Raw genomic sequence first — 21,489 nt, forward strand, 5'->3', positions numbered from 1 at the left:
GAGGTAATGGCTGAGCCCCACACCCTGCCCTGGATCAACTCCCCTACTTTGGAAGCAGAGGTGGGGACAGACCCTGACCAGACAACAAATGCATAGAGTCAGGGCTGGACAGAGGGAAACATCAGAGCTCTTGGCAGCCTGGGGATGGTCAGGGAAGGCTTCCTGGAGGAGGTGCCATGAAACCTAGCTAGGAATTTGAGTTCCAGGCAGAGAGGCCAGAGTATGCAAAGGCCAAGAGGTATGAAAAGGGCTGGCATATTTCAGGAAGAGTGAGTGCTGAGGATGGCCTAAGGGCAAGGGTAGGGCAGGAAGAAAGCAGAGAGGCAAGGCTGAGAGGCACAGTCTGGGCCTTAAACACAATATGGAAGAGAGATTAGGGTTCCCATCCTGAAGGCAGGGCCTGTCATGAGCAGGTCATGCTCAGCCTGCCCTTCCTCTTGGGCTAGGCTGTCCCTGCCACCCGCACTCCTGGGGCAGCCCTGAGCTGGGTGGTTAGAGATCAAGGCTTAGTCCCGAATTTGCCCTGCCCTGCTGTGTGACCTTTGGCAAGTCTTGGTCCCTCTCTGGGCCCCTTTGCCCATATATCTGGGTGAACGGGGCTGCACTTGCTACTTCTTAGGAGCCCTTTGGGAATCTGTGAATAACAGCAGTGAGAGAACAGCTCAGCTGCTCTGGCCAGAGCTGGTGACAGTGGCAGAGGCTCAGGTCACACAGGCTGGGCTGTGGCCAGAGGGAGAGAAGCCAGAGAGGGTTCCCCAGGGGCAGGAGGGGCTGGGGCTTTGGGAAGAGCCCGGGTGACCCCAGGCAGGCTCAGTGCTTCCAGGGCTGGCCTTCTCAGAGGCTTGCTATGGTCTCTTCCCCTGCAGAATCGTGTCTGGCCAGGCGGGCAGCAGGAGCATTTAACCAAGGGCAATGGTGATTCTTCAGCAGGTGAGTGCTTCTCCCCACCCCACTGGCCTTCATCTTTCTATGCCAGGAATAACCCTGCTCCATCATCCCACATTTTCTATATTCTTAGATCTATATTCTTAGCTGTAGCACCCCCTCCCTAATCCTTTCTTATAGAAAACTCCTATCTATGCTTCAAAACCCAGGTGTGAAACTTTTCCCGACTCTCTCGGGCCCAGTCTAGAACTTCTCCCTCTGAGATGTCTCCTGGGGCCTCACTTTCTCATTGCACTCACCCCACTGGTCAGAAATTATTTATTTATGTACACCTCCAAATCCCTGGGTATTCCAGGCAGTGGAACAGCATGGAAAAGGCCCAAATGTAGGAAAGCCATTGGGGAAAGGGAAGAGGAAGTTGGCAAGTCTACTGAAGCCAGACCCGGAAGGGCCTTGAGCCTGACTGGGGAGCAGTGAGTCGGGGGTGACATGGTTGGAGCTGCAGCCCCTGAGGGTAATATGAGGAAGAAGCAGAGGTGCTGCCCCCAGCTGAGTCCTCCAGTCCCTCTTCTTTCCCAGGGTCACAATGGCCCCTGACCTTCAGCCCTTCCCCGTGATCAGCCCGAGGCTCTAATGAGCTCCTGGTCGGCAGAGCCAGGAATGTGGGCCCTGAGCCAGGTTGGCCTGGCACCAGGCCCTCGGGCTGGGGGGGGGGGTGTGCCCTTGGGGGCTTGGCCAGTGGCCTCATGTCCTCCAGGACCATCTGGGACCAATCGGCAGCCTCATCCGGCAGTTGCGTGTTTGAGTGTGAGTATGTGGATTAGTGTGTGAGGAAGTAGGATCGGGAGAGACAGATTTCTGTCATGGGGCTGGAAAAGACCCCCTCTAGAGCTCCTGGGCCTGAGAGTCTGTTCAAAGGACTGTCAGAGATGGCTAAGACCACCAACAGAAGGGAAAGTCACGATCAGAGTGTTGGCTGGGTGCCAGGAACTGAGCTGCAAGCGGAGATAGGTGAATGGGGACATTTGCAGACTCCAGAGGAAGGGCTTGGGTCACCCATAGCTGCCAAGGGTGTTTTCCCTCAGCAGATCTCTGCCTCACTGGTCACTCTCCCCCAACCTGCCCCCAAACCCTGGCCCACCTCATCTGAACCTGGCTCTGCCCACCCCTCACACGGAAAGCACATTCCTGTTACTTCTCTGATCCTGAATGAGGTCCCAGCTCTGGGGAGCCAGCCAGCCACACAGCCTTGAGCTCATCTTGGGCTTTGCTATTGATAAGTCAGCGGACTTTGAGTGCATCCTTCAGCTTTCTTGAGCCTCAGTTTCCTTATCCGTCAAAGTGAAAGTGAAGTCGCTCAGTTGTGTCCGACTCTTTGCGACCCCATGGACTGTAGCCTACCAGGCTCCTCAGTCCATGGAATTTTCCAGGCAAGAGTACTGGAGTAGGTTGCCATATCTGTCAAAACAAGGATAAAAACCTCATTTCCCAGCCTGACTGCTGAGAAAATGAAATGCCCCAAGGGGTTCAATCAAAGTGCTTCTTCTTTCACCTGCCTCCCAGGTCCTCCTCCCTCCTCCTGCCACCCCTTCCCCATCCTGAGCACTTCGTCTCCTTTCTCCTGGCTGACTTCTAAGGCCTCACTGTGACCACTGCCTTTGGGACCCTTCCCTGTCCTGCCCACATTAGAGTCCGGTCACACTCCACCTTCTTCCCCTACCTTACTGGGGCCTCCTGGTGAGCCCAGAAATCGGAGACAGCCTTCATCCTGCCCCCGCACTGCCTCTCAGCCCTGGTATCAGCCGTCTCAAAGATGAAGCTCTGTGCTGAATGAATGAATGATTGTGGTTTACACCCTCATTTGGTTCAGAGGGCTAGGGCATAATGACAGGTAGGCCTCAAAGGGATATTTAAGAACAAAATATGATAACACTAGACAATGTTAACCCAGTGATGGACTCAGCTCAAAAAAATTAACAGCCACAATGCATACTACTAAAATCATATTAATAGCATTCCTGTGTATGAGGGTTTCCCATTCTTTCTCTCTTTCACCTTATTGGGATAAATTCTTTGAGGAGACCACAGGGAATCTGATGATTCTTGACCCATATGTAGAGTGTCCCATCCTAGCCTTTGTGTAGACGCCCCATGAGTACCAGGCACCGAAAACATCTTCATAAAGATGTGTTAAGAATCTAAATCTCTTCACTCAGGAAAAAATTTTATTCATTTGCTATGGATTCTAATTCTTTAAGTAGCATGCGCATTGGTCCTACTATATGCTGGGTACTCTCTATACCTGATTTCATTTTATTGTCATAAGGCAGTGAGGTAAGGGTCTTTGTGCCAATATCGCAGGTGAAGAAATTGAAGCCCAGACAGAGTAATTTAGACATGAGCTGGGGCAGGTCCAGATAGGATAGGGAGCCATGCTGGTGAGGGGGGCAGCACGCAAGAGAGGAGACCTCGTGAGGGGGCTTCAGGGCACAGGGCTCAGAGGAGGAGCTCAGGCTCCCCCTGCTGAGTGAAGTGACATTTGTTGAGCATGAGCTCCTTCCTAGGGACCCTGTGGTTGTCTGAGCAGACCCATCATGCTGATGGCTTTGGGAGTGGCGGGGAGGCAGGTGGTGGGGTGGGGGGAGTGTCTGGAGGTTCCTAGTATGCCGGGAGCCACTTCCTCCAGCCACAGTCTTACTCACCCACCCAACAAAGTGGCACTCAGTCCCTTCTCTGTACCAGGCTGGGCACAAAGGATGCAGAGATAAACTGACTACTCCTTGTCCTGGAGGGTTTCCAGACCAAAGGGGGAGACAGCTCTGAAACACAGCAGGGGCTCCCCGTAAGCAGAACTGTGATAGCAGGAGTCCTGGGGGACTCCTGGGGGTGGAGTGGGGTGGAAAGGATCTTGAGGATGGGGAGGCTTCTGTGATATGGGGTGGGTGGGGGGGTGGTGTCAGGGAAGGCTTTGAGGCTGTTGTGGTAGCCCCTCACATGCAGATGGGAGACTGTGGTCTCAGCGCGAGGGAATTGCCCCAGGTTGCAAGGCTAGCCAGTGCTCGTGAGAACCCAGAGGTCCGTGGTACATGTAACCTGCTTTTTTGAGGGCCTTGGGGAAGGCTGCCGTGCTTAAGTAAGATATGATTTCTGCCTCAGTGGTGAGGCCAGTGGAGGGACTAGATGTACTTTGCCCAGTTTCATAGATCAGAGTGAAGTTTGAAGATAAATTTGTGGACTGTTGGTAACAGTTGGATTAAGTCTTTTATTAAAATATAATGCTTTTCTTTGTCTGTTGTAACAGTTTCTGATTTAAAGTCCATTTTGTCAGATATTAGTATAGCCACCCCAGCTCTTTTTTGGTTACTATTTGCATGGATATATTTTTCTATCCTTTCGCTTTCAACCTATTTGTGTCTTTGGATCGAAAGTGAGTCTCTTATAGACATGATAGCATATCGTTGGATTATGTTTAATTTTTTTAGCCTATTATGCCAACTGCTACCTTTTAATTCAAGAGTTAAATTTATTTCCATTTAAAAACTTACTTCTGCCATTTTGTGATTTTTCTTTATGTCATATCTTCCCTCCCTCAACTCCTCTATGATGACTTTTAAAATTCTTTTATTTTTTTTGAAGTATAGTTGGTTTACAATATTGTGTTAGTTTCAGGTGCATAGAAAAGTGCTTCAGTTACACATACATACATATATATTTTTTTCAGATTCTTTTCCCTTATAAGTTATAAAATATTTAGTACAATTCCCTGCATTATACAGTAGGTCCTTGTTGGGTTATCTATTTTATATATAGTAGTGCATATCTACTATATCTAATCTCAAGTTCCCAATTTGTGTTTAATTGATTTTTTCCCCCATTCTACTGTTTTGGTTCCCTTCTTATTCATTTCTCCCCCCCTCTCTCTAGTTACTCTGGAGTTTACAGTTTTTTTTCTATTGGGGTTTACAATTAACACCTTACATTTAATAACAAACTAGTGGGGGTTAACACCAACTTAGCTTCAGTCGTATATAAAAACTCTGCTCCTATACAGTTTCAGCTCTCTCTCTTTATAGTGTTACTGTCAGAAATTACATCTTTATACACTATGAGCCCATTAACACAGATTTGTTATTTTATGCATTTGTCTTTTAAATCACATAGGAAAAAAGCAGAGTTACAAAACAAAAATAACAATGAGGCAGGCTTTTATATTTACCTTTGTAGTAACCTTACTGGATTCTTTATTTCTTTGTATGGCTTGAGTTGCTGTCTAGTGCCATTTAATTTTAGCCTTAATGATTACTTTTGGCATTTCTTATAGAGCAGGTTTACTAGCTATAAACTCCCTCAATTTTTGTTTATCAGGGAATGTTTTAGTTTCTCTTTCACTTTTAAAAAAATGGTTTGTTTATTTATTTAATTTGATTGTGCTGGGTCTTCATTGCTGTGTGAGGGCTTTCTCTAGTTGTGGCAATGGGGTCGGGGGCTCCTCCTCGTTGTGGTACCTGAACTCATTGCGGTGGCTTCCCTTGCCGCAGAGCGCAGGTTCTAGGCTCTTGGGCTTCAGTAGTTGCAGCACATGGCCTCCGTAGTTACGTCTCTAAGGCTCTAGAGTGCAGGCTCAGTAACTGTGGCCCATGGGCTTAGTTGTCCCACAGCATGTGGAATCGTCCCCAACCAGGGATTGGGCCTGTGTCCCCTGCATTGGCGCGTGTATTCTTATCCACTGTAGCACCAGGAAAGTTCAAGTTTCTTTCTCACTTTTGAAGGATATTTTTGCCACATACAGAACTCTTGTTTGAAATGTGTTTTTTTCCCCCTTTTTGCACTTTAAGTATATCATCCTACTGCCTTCTGGTCTCCATAGTTTCTGATGAGAAATTAGCAACTAATCATATCGAAGATCCTTTGTATATGATGAGTCACTTCTCTCTCATTGGTTTTAAGATACTCTTTTCATCCTTATCTTTTGATAGTTTGATTATAATGTGTCTCAGTGAGGATTTTTTGAGTTTGTACTACCTGGAATTTATTGACCTTTATAGATGTGTAGATTTTCATATCTTTCTTTGAGTTTGGGGAGTTTGGGATCATTATGTCTTCAAATATTCTTTCTGCCTCTCTCTCCTGCCCTTCTGGGATTTCCATTGAGCATATGTTGATTCACTTGATGGTATCTTGTAGGTTTCTTAGTCTCTGCTCATTTTTCTTAATCCTTTTTTATCTTTCTGCTCCTCAGACTGAATAATCTCCAAGTATCTTCTGGTTTGCTGATTTTTCTTTCTGCCTTTTCAAATCTACAGGATTTTTCATCTTAGTTACTTTTGAACTCCAGAATTTCTATTTGGTCCCTTTTTATAATTTCTGTTTCTTTGCTGATAGTCCCTACTTGGTGAGATGTTGTTCTGGTTTCCTTCAGTCCTTTGTGCATATTTAAAACTGGTGATTAAAGTCTTTTTCTATTAAGTCCAATGTCTGGGCTTCCTCAGGGAAATTTTCTATCAACTTCTTTTTTCCCTGTGGATGGGCCATATTTTATTATTTCTTTGCAACTCTCATTTTTTTGTTGTTGTTGAAAACTGGACATTTTGATTATTACAATGTGATAATTCTGCAAGTCAGATTCTCTGCCTCCTCAGGGTTTGTTGTTGCTGTTTGTGAACTGTTGTTTTGTTTAATGACTTTTCTGAACTATTTTTATGGCCACTACATTCTGTATTGTGTGTGGTCACTGAAGTCTCTAAATGACCTGGAGCCAAAAAAAAAGAAGAACAAAACTAGAAAATCTTGATCTTTACAGCTGGGCTGTGCATGTGTGTTTGGGTGTGACTTTAACGCCCTGTCAGGTCATTTACAACTCAGCCTTAGCCTTTATTCCCTGTCTGCATGGAGCTTGAGGTCAGTCAGAGGTGAGAGCTTATGGTCATCTCATGCTTTCTCTGAACATTTGTCCAATCCTGGGTGTGTATGTGGTCTTCTAGACTCCCCTGTATATGCTTTTCAAAGCCCTTTTTCTCTGAAGCATCTCATTCTCCTATTTTTCTTCCAGGCTTTTTGAACTTTTTTTGGGGGGAGCTATTGTTTGCTCCAAATGGTTCCCACTCCCCACCCCCCCCCCCAGAAGGCAGTAGATAGTTCATTTGCCTTTGGATGTTTTTGACCCCTGCCCCACTCTTGCCCTCCATAGTACTTCACCCTGGGGGTGTTCCTACCTGGGGAATAAAGACAAGCTTTTAGCACTACTCCTTCAGGGAGTCCTCAGACAGTTTAAAACCACCATAATTCTTTGATATCAAGGTCTGTTCTGCTCCCTCTGACCCCAGTAACCCCCAGCAGGGATACAGGCTGCCATCCTCAAAGTGGAGGTTGGAGAAGGATGAATATGTTGAAGTACCACAAATTTCTCCTGCTGGGTTTCAGTCATCTTTCTCTTCCTCAAGTGTTCCAATGGTGACTATGAACTTGTGCATATTTTCTAGAGTTCTAGTAAAGTTGACTGACAATTTTTGCTGGTTTTTGGTGTTTCTGAAGAGTTCTTGGCAGAGTTCTCTACTCTTTGCTGACATCACTCGCTGATGACAATTGCCATGATTATTTCCTGAAGGTTTTTTTTTTTGTTCCAGCTTGCTATGTATCTTTGGTTAGTTTCCTTTGCCCCCTTCTGAACCAAAGTCTCCCCATATTTAAAAATGGGGGGGGTCAGAAATGGTGATATGGTGGAGGTGAAAGCAGCTCTGTGGCTATGTGTGAGGTGCAAAAGGAGTAAAGAAAAGAAGGTAGTGAAGTGTGGGGACCAGGGGCACGTGGCTAAGTGCAGCCTTGGTGGCTGGGTGGGGTGGTGTGGGAAGAGGAAGGTCGAGGTGAAGCATTCCTGGTGGAGCACTCAGCACTCCTGGGAGGCCCTGTCCTGTGTGACTAGGCAGCCGGAGACAAGGCTCGGGGAGCCATGAACCCTGGCTTTGGGAGGGAACCTGGTGTGATGCCAAAGAGGGCCCCAGTGGCGTGAGACCTGCCTCCCAGGCCTGGGGTGCAACTTGCAGGGAAGGGGCTTACTCCCAGGCTTCGGCTCAGGAGTGGCCTGGGTACTCCTGGGTCGAGCAGTGGATCTGGGTCAGGGAGGGCCAGCGTCTCAGTCCTCTCCTGGCTCTCTGTCAGGGGGCCTCTCTCCATCAACCAGACCTGTTTTACCATCTCCTCCTTCTTACTTCTGCTTCTCTGTGCTTTGCTGTCCCCTCTTTGGGAACAGTCCTCCCCCTCGTGTCTGCCTGAAAAATCACAACACCACAACAACACGACTTGCTCAGTTAGTAATAACCGGTACTCATACAGGGTTTGCTCTAACAGGCACTGACCTGAGTTACACACAACCTGTTTAATCCTCACAAGCACCTCCTGAGGTATTGTTAAACTGTCACTGAACTAAAGAGAAAACAAAGGCACAGAAAGGTTGAGGAACTTGCCCGAGGTCTGACGGCATTTGAATGGCCTCGCCAGCATTAAGCTGGTGTTGGTTCTAGAGTCCAGCCTCTTAGCAGTCATGCGATCCTGTCTCTCCAGGGTTAAACTGTCCCTCATCCGGTGGTACTATCCTAATCTGTGTCTGGGTCTGTCCGTCCCCCAGGCTGGAAACTCTGAGGATGGTATCCCCTAAGCCTTAGTCTGAGCCTATGAAGGTTGGTTAAATGGACAGATGGAAGGATAGTAGCCCATTCCCTAGCCCTCCGTATGTATCTTAGGGTCTGGTTCCTGTTTCCACGAACTCCCCTGGGTGGGTGGGCAGGGGTAGGGTGGGGTGGTACGTGTGCTTGTTCTGGGCTTAAGTCAGGGAAGGACCCCTGAGAGCAGCATCCCTGAGGGGGCCCAGGAAATAGCTGGGAATCACTGCAGTCAGTCATCTGTGTGCTGGGTGGCAGAGTGCTGGGTCTTCAAGGCTGGAACGGAGGTGGGGGTAAAAGGAAGGTCAGGTCCGGAGGGGCAGCTCTGGGTTCTGTGTGAGGCATTGCTATCTCCTTCCTTGCCATTCCCCTGCTCCCCGCCTTGGTTTGCTTGTCTAGAGCAGAAGGTTGGGTCTTCCAGAGTTCCAGACAATGCTGAGGGCCAAAATTGAGACCTTGAAGAGTGCGTAGGCGAAAAGAGGGGGAAGATAAAGCTAGGCAGGGAGAGCGGAGAAGGCAGGTGTAGGAGGAGAGTTGCGGGGCCTGGGCATCCCACGCCTTCTGGGTGGATGGTGGCTGCTGTGGCTTGCAGTCCAGCATGGACCGGAGCCTGTGTGGTGGCCGGGACACAGGAGCCCGACTTGATGCCCACTGCCAGGTGAGTCTGAGCCCTTGGAGGTGGCTGGCTGTCCTGGGGACCAGGGGCTGCCCTCCTGGAAGCCTCAGTGCCTCCTCTTTGAGCTGGAGATCACCCATTGGGTAGCCCGGGAGGGTGCAGGAGGACCAGAGACAGACTCTTCCAGGCTTTCCCCTCAGAGCCCCCTCCAACCTCAACACTTGTTTCCACCCTCACTCCCCAGAGGCAGTCATGGGACCAGAAAGATCTTTGATGTCCCTCGCCTTTAGTCTTAAAAAATTCACTAAGTGTATTGCATTCTATTCCAAAACAGCCCCACGTTTCTTTCTGTAGAAAATACACTGATTTTCTTCAAAACTACAGTCAAGGTGAGGTTCCAGGGCCCTCTTTTATGCCGAGTCCCGCAGCCCGGTTCCTGGGCGCCAGAGGCTGCGGTCCCAGTGAGGCCGCCGGGAATCCCCGGTGACGTCAGGTGGTCGGGGTCCAGCCAGGGTGGGAGGGGGCAAAGCGGCCCGGGCGCCCCCTCCCCGTTCCCGCCCGCAGGCGTCACCTAAGCCGCCGTTGCCATGGGCCCGCGGCAGATGGCTGGGTTTAGGGTTCCCCGGCGGGCGGTGCGCACGGGATTAGGTGAATTAGGGAGCCCGAGACGTGCTGCCACTGTAGCCGGCCGCCACCAGGCCCTGGGCGCCATGGAGCCCCCCGCCCACCCCGCCGACCCCGCGGACGCCGCAGACCCCGGCGACTCCGCCGAGGCGAGCGCCAAGCAGCCGGGCAAGGGCAGGTGGGCGCTGGTGCGCAGTCTGAACCAGGCGCTGAAGACATACGCGGTCCTGCCGGTGAGCCCCGGGCCGGAGGGGGGAGGACGCGCCTTTTAGAAGCCGGGCGGGCCGCAGGGTCGCAAAACCCCAGGGTGCACACAGACTCCGATCCTCCGACGCTCCCGTGCCCAAAGTGCACTTGGCCCGCTTGCTTCCCCTCCGAGCCGGGAGCTTCTGCAGCTGGGAAACGGGAGGTGCCCAGAAGGGGATTCCCTGCCTTTGCCCTGGTCCAGAGCAGGGAGCGCCTCCAGGTGCCCTGAGGGGGCTCGGTGGACGTTTGTGGGCTCGCTGACCGGCTGGTAGAAGGAAAGTGTGGCCCGCAAGGCCCCTCCATCCCAGAAGGTTAGCAATCGAACACTTCCTTACTTACCCAGGCCGCTGGCAAGTCAGTCGGACCATCTTTCCCGCCTGTGAAAACAGGACTAAGACCACCAGTGTCTCAGAGTGACTATGAGGATAAAGGAGGGGATGCCTGCTTGCTCAGTCTCTTCAGTCTTGTCAGAGTCTGTGCGACCCCACGGACTGTAGCCGGCCAGGCTCCTCTGTCCATGGGATTCTTCAGGCAAGAATACTGCAGTGGGTTGCCATGCCCTTCTCCAGGGGATCTTCCCCATCCAGGGATCGAACCCTCTTTTCCTCGGTCTCCTGCATTGCACCAGGGAATTCTTTATCTGCTGAGCCACCAGGGAAGCCCCTAAGTGGGGGAGAGGGGGAGACATGTCCTAAAACAGACTCGTTTTCATTCCACAAACAGGGACTGAACCTCAGACCCTTCCCCAGGGAGGAAAGAGGCACATAAGACTAAGGCCTTGTGGGGGAGTCAGTATTGCTCTGATCCTGGGTTCACGCCTAGGGGGAAGGCAAGTGGACATCAAGGACAACTCCTCTTTAAATGGGTCTCTTATCTTCCCAAGCACTGACTTCTTTCATTTTAAAGTTGGGGAACACTAAGGCCCAGAGAGACGGAAAGACTTAACCAAAGTCACGCAGCACTGGTGGCAGAACTGGGACCTGAATCCAGAACTCTCTACCATGTTTTTGTGGTGGATGTGGGCTAAGGTTGTGAAGTATCCTTGAGGACATTTAGGCAAATCCATCTAGGAAGCCACTGTGTGGGGGCTGAGAGCTGCTCATCCCACCGTGGAGAAGCTGTTACTTTCTCCAGTTTACACAGCCATGCAGGGGCAGGAGTCTCACAAATGGAACTTTTGATTCCAGGAAAGCTCCCTAATGGGGTTCTCCTGACAGTGGGGTGGTAGGGTTGTAGGAATGGGGCAAGATGCAGTCATGGACTGCCTGGAGTCTGGCTGTGGGGAGAAGCCAGTGGGGTTAGACCTGAGCCCAATGCTCCTTTCCTCTCCTCCCGCCCCTCAAAAAAGTGTCGTGTTCTTTTACATCTTCCCTCCTTCCCTCCTTCCTTCACCCATCAGCATTTCCTGACCCACCTTGTTTTGGGATCTGACTCTGCCCTGCGGTTGTTTGCAGTCTCATGAGTAACTGATTTGATGAGTGGCCAAATTACTTTCTCTGGGCCTCAGTTTCCTCATCTGTAAAATGGGGACCCTTACAATCCAGCTGCATTCTCATGCCCCAAGTACTTTCCATGGGACAGTGGGAACTGTCTTCTCAGAGGTTTTCAGGCCCACGAGTCCTCTTGGAAGCCTCTTAGCTGCCGTTTTTGCTTCTTTCCTCAAGTTCAGATCAAGAGAAGGGAAAATCAAGTCATTGCCCTCCTGATGACAGTCCTTGGCTAGGAGGGTTCTAAAGTCACTTCTGTTTGCTTTGGTGCCCCCAGCTGGACCTTCCAGTTTGCATTTTGGGTCCACTAAGCATCTCGAGGCAGGAACCCTATTTGTGCTTCCTATTCTGCTTGCAAAACTGGGCTCAGGGCGGGGACCTAGGGTGGGGTGGTTGGGAGATAGGACTGGATTTGGAGTTTGCCAGTCTTGGGCTTCATTCTTGGTTCTACCACAAAACACCTGTGTGACCTTGGGCATGGGTCTTGACCTCTTTGAGGAGATAAAGTAGAGGTGGAATCCTCTGTCGAAGCATTGTCATGAGGTTCAATGAGATGGTTAATTCCAGGGAAGCGTGTCAGTCACTACCTGGCCTGCTGCAGGGGTATTATGTGTGCAGAGAGCAATGTCCTGGTGCCACTTCCCACCACTGCCAGCCTCTGGGAATCAGGTAGTCTCTCTTTTTCTCTCTCACACACATGAACTCTGTCACGTGCTCCCTCCTACACACTCACACCCATGCTCACACACACACACTCTCACATTCTGATTCTCTCTCTCATTGAGAGAAAGAGTTTCTCTATGTTTGGTTCTGGGGAAACACAGATGGAAGACTCAGATCAGCCCTACCCTCATGGGGCTGCAGGCTAGCAAAGGGTGGGCACACACAATGATGACCCAGCCTGGTGCTGGCTGTAAGGGGCAAGCCCAGGGGCCCTGGAGTCTGGAGGAACTCCTGGGTTCTCTTCTCAGGATGAAGTTTTTAAAAATGGCATCGTGCTATCCTCTCCTGCTTTAAAACCTTCCAATAGCTTCTTGTCCTACTTAAAGTCCAACTTCCGTCCATGGCTCACGGGGCCCTATGTGCCCGCTGCCCACATTCTCCGAGTGCCCCCTCATCTAGTGTCAACCTGGGGCTCCCCTTACTAGACCCTCTGCTTCCCCTTCACTGCTCTGTCCCCAGAGTCTGGAATGAAACTGGCCCGCAGCAGGCTCTCCACAAATGTGTTCCGAATGACTGAACTAACTCTTCAGGGGGTGGGAAGGGGGAGGAAGGAGGTGGGGCAGTGAGGAGGGGTTGGGAAGAGTTGCTGTTTGCTCTTGGATAAATGTCCACTCAGTGGAAAGATGGGGTGGGGAGGGGGGGAGGTGGAACAGAACAGCCTCAGCAGGGGTGTGTCCAGCGGTCCTGGGTCAGCACTTAGGGCGAGGAGTGTGGCAGGAAGCACAGCTTGGACTTGGGATTAAAGCAGTCGTGAGCACTAGATAGGGCAGTTTATGGGGAACAACCATAAGGCCTGGGCAACAGTAGATACATAGCAAACACATGAGTTCTCCTCTCCTGCCGGAGGCTCTCCAAACTTTCTTAGTTTTTCTGGGAGAAAGCTTGGGTTTGCAGCTAGCCTGTTTCTAACATGTGCTGACCTCCCATGAAGGGAAGTTCATAGTGTCAACTGGGGCTGAAAAGTAGTTGGTTCTGATGGTAACAGGAAGCCAAAACAGTGATAGGTTGGCTTTGGTACTCAACGAGCTCACCCCTCACTGAGGCATGTGGAAACTGAGGTTCAAAGAGGTCAGGGACTTGTCTGAGGTCCCAAGCAGGTCCCCAAACCCAGTCTCATAGCCCAGAGCTATTTCCACTGGGCCATTCCCATGGGCTCATTTCATTGTGAATCAATTTTAGCAGCTGTTACGGTTCTAACTGCCGCTTGATATTTTTATTAGAATATCCAGGCTCTTTTACCCTCTAGGGAATTTGGGAATCACCCAAAAAGAACACTCTTATTAAGATTAGAATAAAATCCAAGCTTTTAAGAGTCTGTGAGTCCTGGTTCTTCCCCACCTCTCTCCTATCAGTCCTTCCTGCCTGCCTGAGGGCCTTTGCCCTTCTCATTTCCTCTGCCCAGATTTCTACCCTTGCTCTTTCCTCGCCTGTCTGCTTCTTACCCTTCAGGTCTCTGTTCAGAGGTTTCCTCCAGAGTGGCTTCCCCAGCTACTGAATCTCCGCTTGGCTGGCTTGGTCATTTTCCAGCACTGGGGTGCTCACTGTCATCACCACACTACAGCCATCCCAAGTGACTGTGACTTGCTCAGTTTTTTGTTTTCTGCCTCCTTCCAACCCGAACGTACTTCCTCAGTTTGTTTTCTGGCTCCTCCCAACTAGAATGTGGACTCCACGCTCACTGCTTGATCCCAGCATTTAGATCCATCGGTGCCTTGTACCCAGTAAGTGCTCAGTACACGCGTGTTTGATGCCAGTGCTGAAAGGTGGTTCTTCTAAGTCCTTTCTCTGACTCTGGGCTGTCGATGTGGCTTCTGTGCACGCTCACTGAGCGTGTAGTGAGAGCCAGGCCCTGTGCCAGATGCCACAAGGGACACAGATGTGATGCTCCGCCCGCCCCAGGTCGGGCTGTCCCCACAAGCCAGGGGACAGTGTGGCTGACAGCGATGTCCGCGTGTGTCACAGGGCCCAGCAGTGTCACGGCAGGGAAGTCATAGCTGTGACTGTGAGTGTTGACCTTGGAGGTGATGGAGGCTGTTTGAATGTCCGGGGGAACGCCTCCTTTAGGACGGAGGGGAAGTGGTTTGGGTGCTTCAGTGTTTCTGCCTAAACCTCAATGAGTCTACTGTACCTGCATGTGATGTAGAGCCTTGGGGAGAGCTGGGCTTCGGCCAGGCCTGGGTTTGAAGCTGCCCAGCTGTGTGGTCTCAGCTGTTCCCCTCTCTGAGCCTCTGCTTATTCATCTGTAAACTGGGGACAGTCACGACACTGTGTAAGTGCCCAGCCGAGGACCAGGCGCCAGGGCTTATACAAGTGCTGGTTCTCTTCTCTCTTCTGTGGTTGGCACAAGAGCCGCAGGTTGGTGGGGGTGGGCACAGCACTGCTTGGAAGGTGTTCCTGATGCCCCTTTCTGCTCACCTGGGACGCTCTCACCCACAGGGCGACTACGTCTGGATGGACCTGAGATCTGGGCAGGAGTTTGATGTGCCCATCGGCGCGGTGGTGAAACTCTGTGATTCTGGGCAGATCCAGGTGGTGGATGATGAAGGCAATGTGAGTAGCCTGTTACCATCCCACCCCCGTGCCTTGACAGGGACACGGGCTTACAGTGACCTGATGCAGGGACCTAGCAGGGACCGGCCTCAGGGGGAAGGAGACAGCTCCTGGGCCCCACTTCTGCCTCTCAGAACTCCCTTCCTCCATGGAGTTTTCCCGATGGCCCCCGTGAGAGGGAACTTCCCTTTCTGCCCCAGGATATTTGTTTTAATTGCTGTAAGTACTTCGGTCCATTCTGCCTGGTATTAGAGATCTGTGTCTGTGTGGACGTGTGAGTGTATATGGTGGGGGCAGGGAGGTGGTACTAGGCTGGGAGCTCCTCAGGTTCAGGGATGCTTTGGGGTCAGAGAGACTGGATTCAAATGCCATCCTGCCCACTTGATGCCCAAGCTATGCAACCTTGGCCAAATCTCTTTCCCTTCTGAACCTCAGTTTCCCCTTCTGTAAAATGGAGATAACTATCTCTAACAACTATCTCACAGGGGTATTGACTCATATGTGAGATCACACATGAATGACTCAGAAAAGGGAGAGGTGCTCTGAAAACAGCCAGTCTGGTTCTGCGGAGTTACAGCATCAGATGAATCCACTGTCCACCCCAGTGCTGCCCGGAAATCAGTCTAACAGTTGAACCCTTTATCTCTTGTGACCCTGAAGGAAAGGGACACAGAAGTATAAATTTCAGAGGCAGTGATAGTGGGGCCTTGGGGACGGAAGGAAAGGTCTAAAGTCAGGGTCCTGCCTTAGAGAAGGTGGGTGGGTGGCCCAGATGAGGGAAGTCTGGGAACTCTGGGCGTGTGTTCGTGGGCATGGCACATGCGTATGTGGTGGGGGCATGTGTAAATGTGGTGCGGAGTACACGGTTGTGGTTTGGCAGAGACGTGAGAGACTGGGGAAATTCAATTTACCATAATTTGGGTTGTACCCAATACTGTGGGTGGTGCTAGAGACGTAGAGACTGTCCTGTCTTAGCCTCTGAGTCTGATGGATGTGAAAGGGTGCTGTGACTTGGAGAAGAAGGCTCTGTTGCGGGTTGGGGTGGGCTCAGGACCCTGGAGGCCCAGTAAGGGCCATGGAGAAGGTGGGGGCATCACTATTATCTTTGCAGCCTCCAGAGATACCAGCCTTGGGGTTTGCAAAGCCTTTTGACCCAGGTTCTGTCTTTAAGTCCTCACAGTGTGTGTGAAAGGCAGGGAGGACAGCCTCTGTGACCTCAAGGGGAAACTGGAGTCCAGAGAGGGACCCCAGGCCCACTTACACAGCTAGTGAGGGGTGCTGCCGTGAGGGGATGGGATCCAGGGCCTCTGGCCTTTGTGTGTGTGTGTTTCCTCTCCCAACATCTCAGTGGCAACTTTGGAGCTCAGGTTCTGTTAACCACACTTTTGTCCCCTGGGCTTTAGAAGCAGAGTGCCTGCAGTGTCATCCCAGAGGCTCCAGTTCCAGGGCCCTCCAGGAAGCTCTTGTGAGGTTGCAGGCGCAGAAGGGGCGCCCGGGTTTGGCTGGCAGCACAGACAGGTCCAGGAACCAGCCTGGAACCCCCGGGGTGGGGCCCAGGGACTCTGCCTGCAGGCTTGAGTTTCACCTGGGTCATGTTGCATGTCAGATGGTGTCCCGTAACTGTGTTACCAGATCCCAGAGATCCACTCCCACTCGCCCCCACAGAGGCCCTGAGAATGGGGGCTGCAGAGCAGGGAGGAATGTGATCGACTGGCTGCGAGCAGGATGGGGCCTGCGTTTGCTTTGGTGGCGCTGGGCCCCGGGGGGCTTCTGGCCTCTTCTTTCACCAGCTTTTCCCACTCCCATTCCCTCCCCGATCCACCTCCAAGCTATCATCTTTGACCTCTCTGCCACAGACTCCCCCAGCCTGAGGCCAGGTGAGTCACATCTGGTTCCCTGGAGCACAACAAAGTTCTCCTTAGAGAAGTTTCTCTATGAAGATGTGCTGAATGAATGAGAGGCCATGGTTCCCATCTTCACTGAAGTCCTAATACTCTGCTTTTGTCCAAGCTGTTCTCATTGCCGGACATACCCCTTCTTCCCCTCCTTTGCAGAGCACATGGTCCCTGTCTCTCTGAATTCATTGCCAGGTCAGCTCTTTCCCAGATGTATCCCCAGGCCCTCTCTGTCTCTCACTGGTTTGCCTTCAGGGTCAGGCCTCAGTTTCTGCCCTGGTTGCACTTTGGTCTGTGTCGTAGCTATCTGTGGACATTGACCTGAGGGGTGCTGACCTCAGCTGGGTGACTCTCCATGCAGGAAAGGAGTGGGGAGAGGCTCAGCTCTGCCATTTAACTGAGCAGAGCACTTTACCTCTCCAATGTACCACTTCACTGTAAAACAGGGCCAGTAATTCCATGATGCGATGTTAAGAGGAACAAATGAGAATATACATCTCTTTTGCAACAAAAACTAGAAGGCGTTAGAGTGATAATACCCAGGACTGGTTGATCAGTTACCAGGAACTAGGGCTTTTTAGACCTAGGAGGAGTGAAACAAAAGTTGACCATTATCATATCTATTAACCCTCCCAACATCCCTAAGAAAAGGGGATTGTTATTCTCATCCCCATTTCATAGATGAGGTCGTAGAGGTTCAGGGAAGCAAACTGACACGCACAGGGCTATGGGTCTTGCAGAGGCTGAGCTACCTCTTAACTCTGGGCTGAAGTGTCCTGCAGAGGAATTATGGAAACAGAGACTGGGGTCGAGTGGGGAAGGCAGACAGCCTGCCCGGCATCCTCTCCCCTCTGACCCATGCTAGGGCCTAGGACCAAATAGGGAAAGGGAATTTTCCATCTGGACCAACTTTTATCAAGAAATGGGGTGGAAGAGAGGAATGTTCCACCCGGGACTGGAAAGTCTAGGAGGGTTCTCTGATCTCACCATCCAGCCCATTCACGTCAGGGCTGTGTGAGGGCCTGACCTGGAATGCAATGCCCCTGGCCCAGGAAGTGCCTTGCAATGCCAGGGAAACTGGAGTCACCGGCAATGGCTAGCCTGTCCCTGAGCTCTCTGAGGGCCTTGGTCTTCTGATCCTATTTTCTCATGTGAAGTAAGGAAGCTGGAATAGGGGACTTGTGGGGTCTCTCCAGGACTAGGACTTGGCTTTTAATTCAGACTTGGTTCCTAGTTGTCAGAAGTCAGCCATCTGTTCATCAGGGATTCTCTGCCCCGACTTTGTGCCTGGCCCCTGTTTGAAGCACTGTGAACCAGGCTATAGCAAACATGGAACCTAATCGCCCAGCCTTGGGGAAAATTGAGGGGTCAGGGCCAGAACTGTGTTCACACAATGGTAACCCAGTGTGACCACTGCCTTTCAGTGGGATACCCAGGGTGTGTGGGGGCTGAGAGGAGGCCCTGACCCAGCCATGGGAACCCTGGCTCCTGCCTGGTCTTCAGGCTCCTATGCTTCGAGCCTTTGGGAATAGGGAGAGGGACCCAGAGGTCTTTGGAGGTTTGACTCAGGTTATAGCCATACCACAGAGCACAGGAGTGATTCCCATTTCTCTGAGAGGTGAGGAATGTAAGTAGAGGGTGCTGGAGACCTCCGAGGGGAGGGGAGGATTCCAGCGGTCAGAGGAAACCAGAGCTTTGCAAGCTCTATGAACAAGCCAAAGCTATTGCCCAGATGTGCAACCATCTGCCACCCCGTGGCAGCAGGCAGATAGTGCAATAGTATTGCACCATCTGAGTAACTTTTTGTACGACAGTTTACTGGAGTTTGGATTTAAAGTCAAGTCTAACTCCAATTATTACACTTTTCACTCCATCCTATAAACTGACTGGAGAGACTAATCCCTTTTATGACAGCTACAAGGTAGGGCCAAAGTCCCTGCCATGCCCACATGTAAGGTCTGCAAAGAGAATTCCCTAAGAGGAGGAAGAGCGCTCCATGGAGGGTAAGGGTGGGCGGTATCACTTTTACTCGTGGGAGTCAACCTGTTAGAACCGACAGTGTTTGGCGCAGCAGAGGACGAGGCCCTTGTGGGGTCGCAGATATCCGGGGTTCCCTTCCCTGGCAGAGTGTAGCCTGTGTCTCAGGAGGACAAGCTGACGTTAGCCACTGTGCATCTCCGCAGGAACACTGGATCTCCCCGCAGAATGCCACGCACATCAAGCCCATGCACCCCACGTCGGTCCACGGCGTGGAGGACATGATCCGCTTGGGGGACCTCAATGAAGCCGGCATCCTGCGCAACCTGCTCATTAGATACCGAGACCATCTCATCTACGTGAGTCTTGCCCGGCCGCCAGCCACCCCGCCTACCTCTGGTCCCTCCACGTGTAGCCCCGCCCCACCCCGCCTCTGCAGCGGCCTGCTGGGATCAGGGACTCAGCCCTTGCCCACAGCCGCTCTGTCTGTGGCTTATCCTCACTTTTGGTCTGGATGGCAACCCCCTCCAGTATTGTCGCCTGGGGAATCGCATGGACAGAGGAGCCTGGCGGGCTACAGTCCACGGGGTCACAAAGAATCCGACACGACTGATCGACTGACTCTTCCTTGTGTGGTTTGTGATTGAGGAACGGAAAGTTTTTTCCCACAGGTTTCTGTGCCTCTGTAGGGAGGCTGCTGAAACTGCTGGGAGGCCAGACCAGTCAGGGGAGGGCAACAGGCTCAGTGCTTTGCCCAGGGATGGGGGATCTGCAGCTTTCCCTGGGTTTGCGGTGGGGTCAGGACCTGCCATGGGTCTTTCAAGGTCAAGAGGAGGATGGGTTGGAAGTCTGTATCCTCAGGAAGGGGATGAAGGATGGAACATGCTCCTGGATCCCCCAAAACCTTGAAACTAGAACCCTGTCATACACACACACCACACTTCCTCACCTTGAAATTCATGAGGACAAATAAAGAGCATCTCACTCAGCTAGGACTGAATTGATTCCAAGAGGTGACCTCAGAGACCATCAGGACAAGATGGTCTTATTGAGACCATTAGTCTAAAGATCCTCACACTTTTTGGCCTCAGGAACCCCTTATGCTATTAAATTTTTTTGAGGGCCTCAAAGAGCTTTTGTTTATGTATGTTGTATCTATTGATATTTACCATATTACAAATTATAACCAGGACATTTAAAATTATTAATTCATTAAACAATAACCACAAAAATCCATTACAGAATAACATAGCATATTTTTAAGAAAATAAATTTGTCAGTATAAAAAAATTAATGAGAAGAGTGGCACTGTTTTACAGTTTTTAAAATTCAAATATCTTTAGTATCTGACTTAATATTATGGTGGGCCAAAAAGTTTGTTTGCTTCTGTAACATCTTACATATAACCCAAGTGAATTTTTTGGCCAACTCAATAGAAGACAACCTGATTCTCTGCCACACATCCATACTGATGTGATATTGCTTTGGCTGAAGTGTATGAAGAAAATCTGGCCTTACAGATATGCTGGTGGAAAAGACAAGGCTTTATGGACTTCCTGAAAGGATCCTGGGGATCCTCCGGGATCTCAGCCTTCTCTGAGAATGGCTGATCTAGCCCCGTAGTCCCATTTTACAGAGAGGGAAACTGAGGCTTCACAAGGCTGAGTTGTAGAGCTGTGTGCTGGGGTCACTGCATGTCCCTGGCCTGAGCAGCTCAGGGGCAAAGGAAGCCATGGATGTACAACAAAGAAAGTGCTGGCGAGAACCCCCTGAGGCAGGTCCCCAGGCCAGTCATGCTCAGGAGAGATGGGGTGATAAGTGCCTGGGAGAAGTGCAGAGCTGGTCACACAGGGTCTGTGAAAGGGAGGCCTCACTCCCAGTTCCCTTCCTGAATGCCAGGAGAGGTGGCATTCAGGAAGGGGCATTGCATGATCAGAAGGCATGGGGCAGGACCATGCCAGGCGAGTGAGTTGTCAGGACCGTGAATAGGAGCCAGGGCCGGGAGAGTCTGAGGGAGCCTGAGGAAGCACAACAAGGAGCTCTCAGGGCCCCCAAAAGCCCTGGCATTGTGGCATCTCAGCTGCTGGGGAGGCCCTCTGCCAGCCTCCCCACTCTGGGTCCTTCTGCAGCCTTGGGCTCTCAAGCTGTGCTCTGGCCTTGGACATGTGTTGATTGTGTAGGCAGAGACAACACAGGAGCCCCTTAGTACTGACAAAGCCCCTTTTACTCCTTCCCTCATCCAGAGGGCAGGACATGATGATACCTCCAGATATGAGCAGCATCACCCAGACAGTGGGGTGGGGCTAGGACTTGAGCCCAGGCCAGAGAAGCCCCATGTGACCACTGGTGTCAACACCCCAGTTCTTGGCAGTTCCCTGCCCGCTCCTCTCCTTGGATAGCAGCTGGACACAGGAGGGCCTAAGACTCTCTGTGACCACTCACTCAGGCGGGGGTAGAATCTGATACTTGGGTCTGGAGATGAGCGGGAGCCTGCCCACCTGCCTTCCCAGGGAGGCTACTGCAGAGCTCATGTCCTGACGCAGTCTCCTGTTGGGGAGAATTTCACAGGAAGGAGCTGAATGGGGGTTGTCTCCACCAGGGACCCCGCAGACCATGTCTAAGAATAACTCTGAGGCATGAAGTTGGTTATTTAGCACACAGTTTAGTGATTTTGCCCGCAAACTGGTTTCTCATATGTGAGGGAGTTGGTTGGTAGACTGATTCAAAGAACAAAGGCAAAAACAGGATCCAAAAGGGAGAAGAGAGGAAAAAACTTTAGACAGTCTGGCATAAGTAAATCTTATTTTTATTTTTGGATGCGCCATACAGCA

At 51.2% G+C, this 21,489-nt stretch overlaps 1 protein-coding gene across 1 annotated transcript in view; it reads left to right on the plus strand.

The window, feature by feature from the left end:
* The first annotated feature begins 866 nt into the window (after window positions 1-866).
* MYO7A (myosin VIIA) overlaps window positions 867-21,489 on the plus strand; it is a 101,866-nt gene continuing 81,243 nt past the window's right edge. The window contains exons 1-3 of the mRNA XM_061150984.1: window positions 867-930; window positions 14,673-14,786; window positions 18,865-19,017. Of these exons, the coding sequence (XP_061006967.1) occupies window positions 913-930; window positions 14,673-14,786; window positions 18,865-19,017 (285 nt within the window). The 5' untranslated portion in view covers window positions 867-912. The remainder of the gene's footprint in view (window positions 931-14,672; window positions 14,787-18,864; window positions 19,018-21,489) is intronic.

Source organism: Dama dama, chromosome 1 (genome assembly GCF_033118175.1).
Source record: "Dama dama isolate Ldn47 chromosome 1, ASM3311817v1, whole genome shotgun sequence".
Classification (NCBI taxonomy): Eukaryota; Metazoa; Chordata; class Mammalia; order Artiodactyla; family Cervidae; genus Dama; species Dama dama.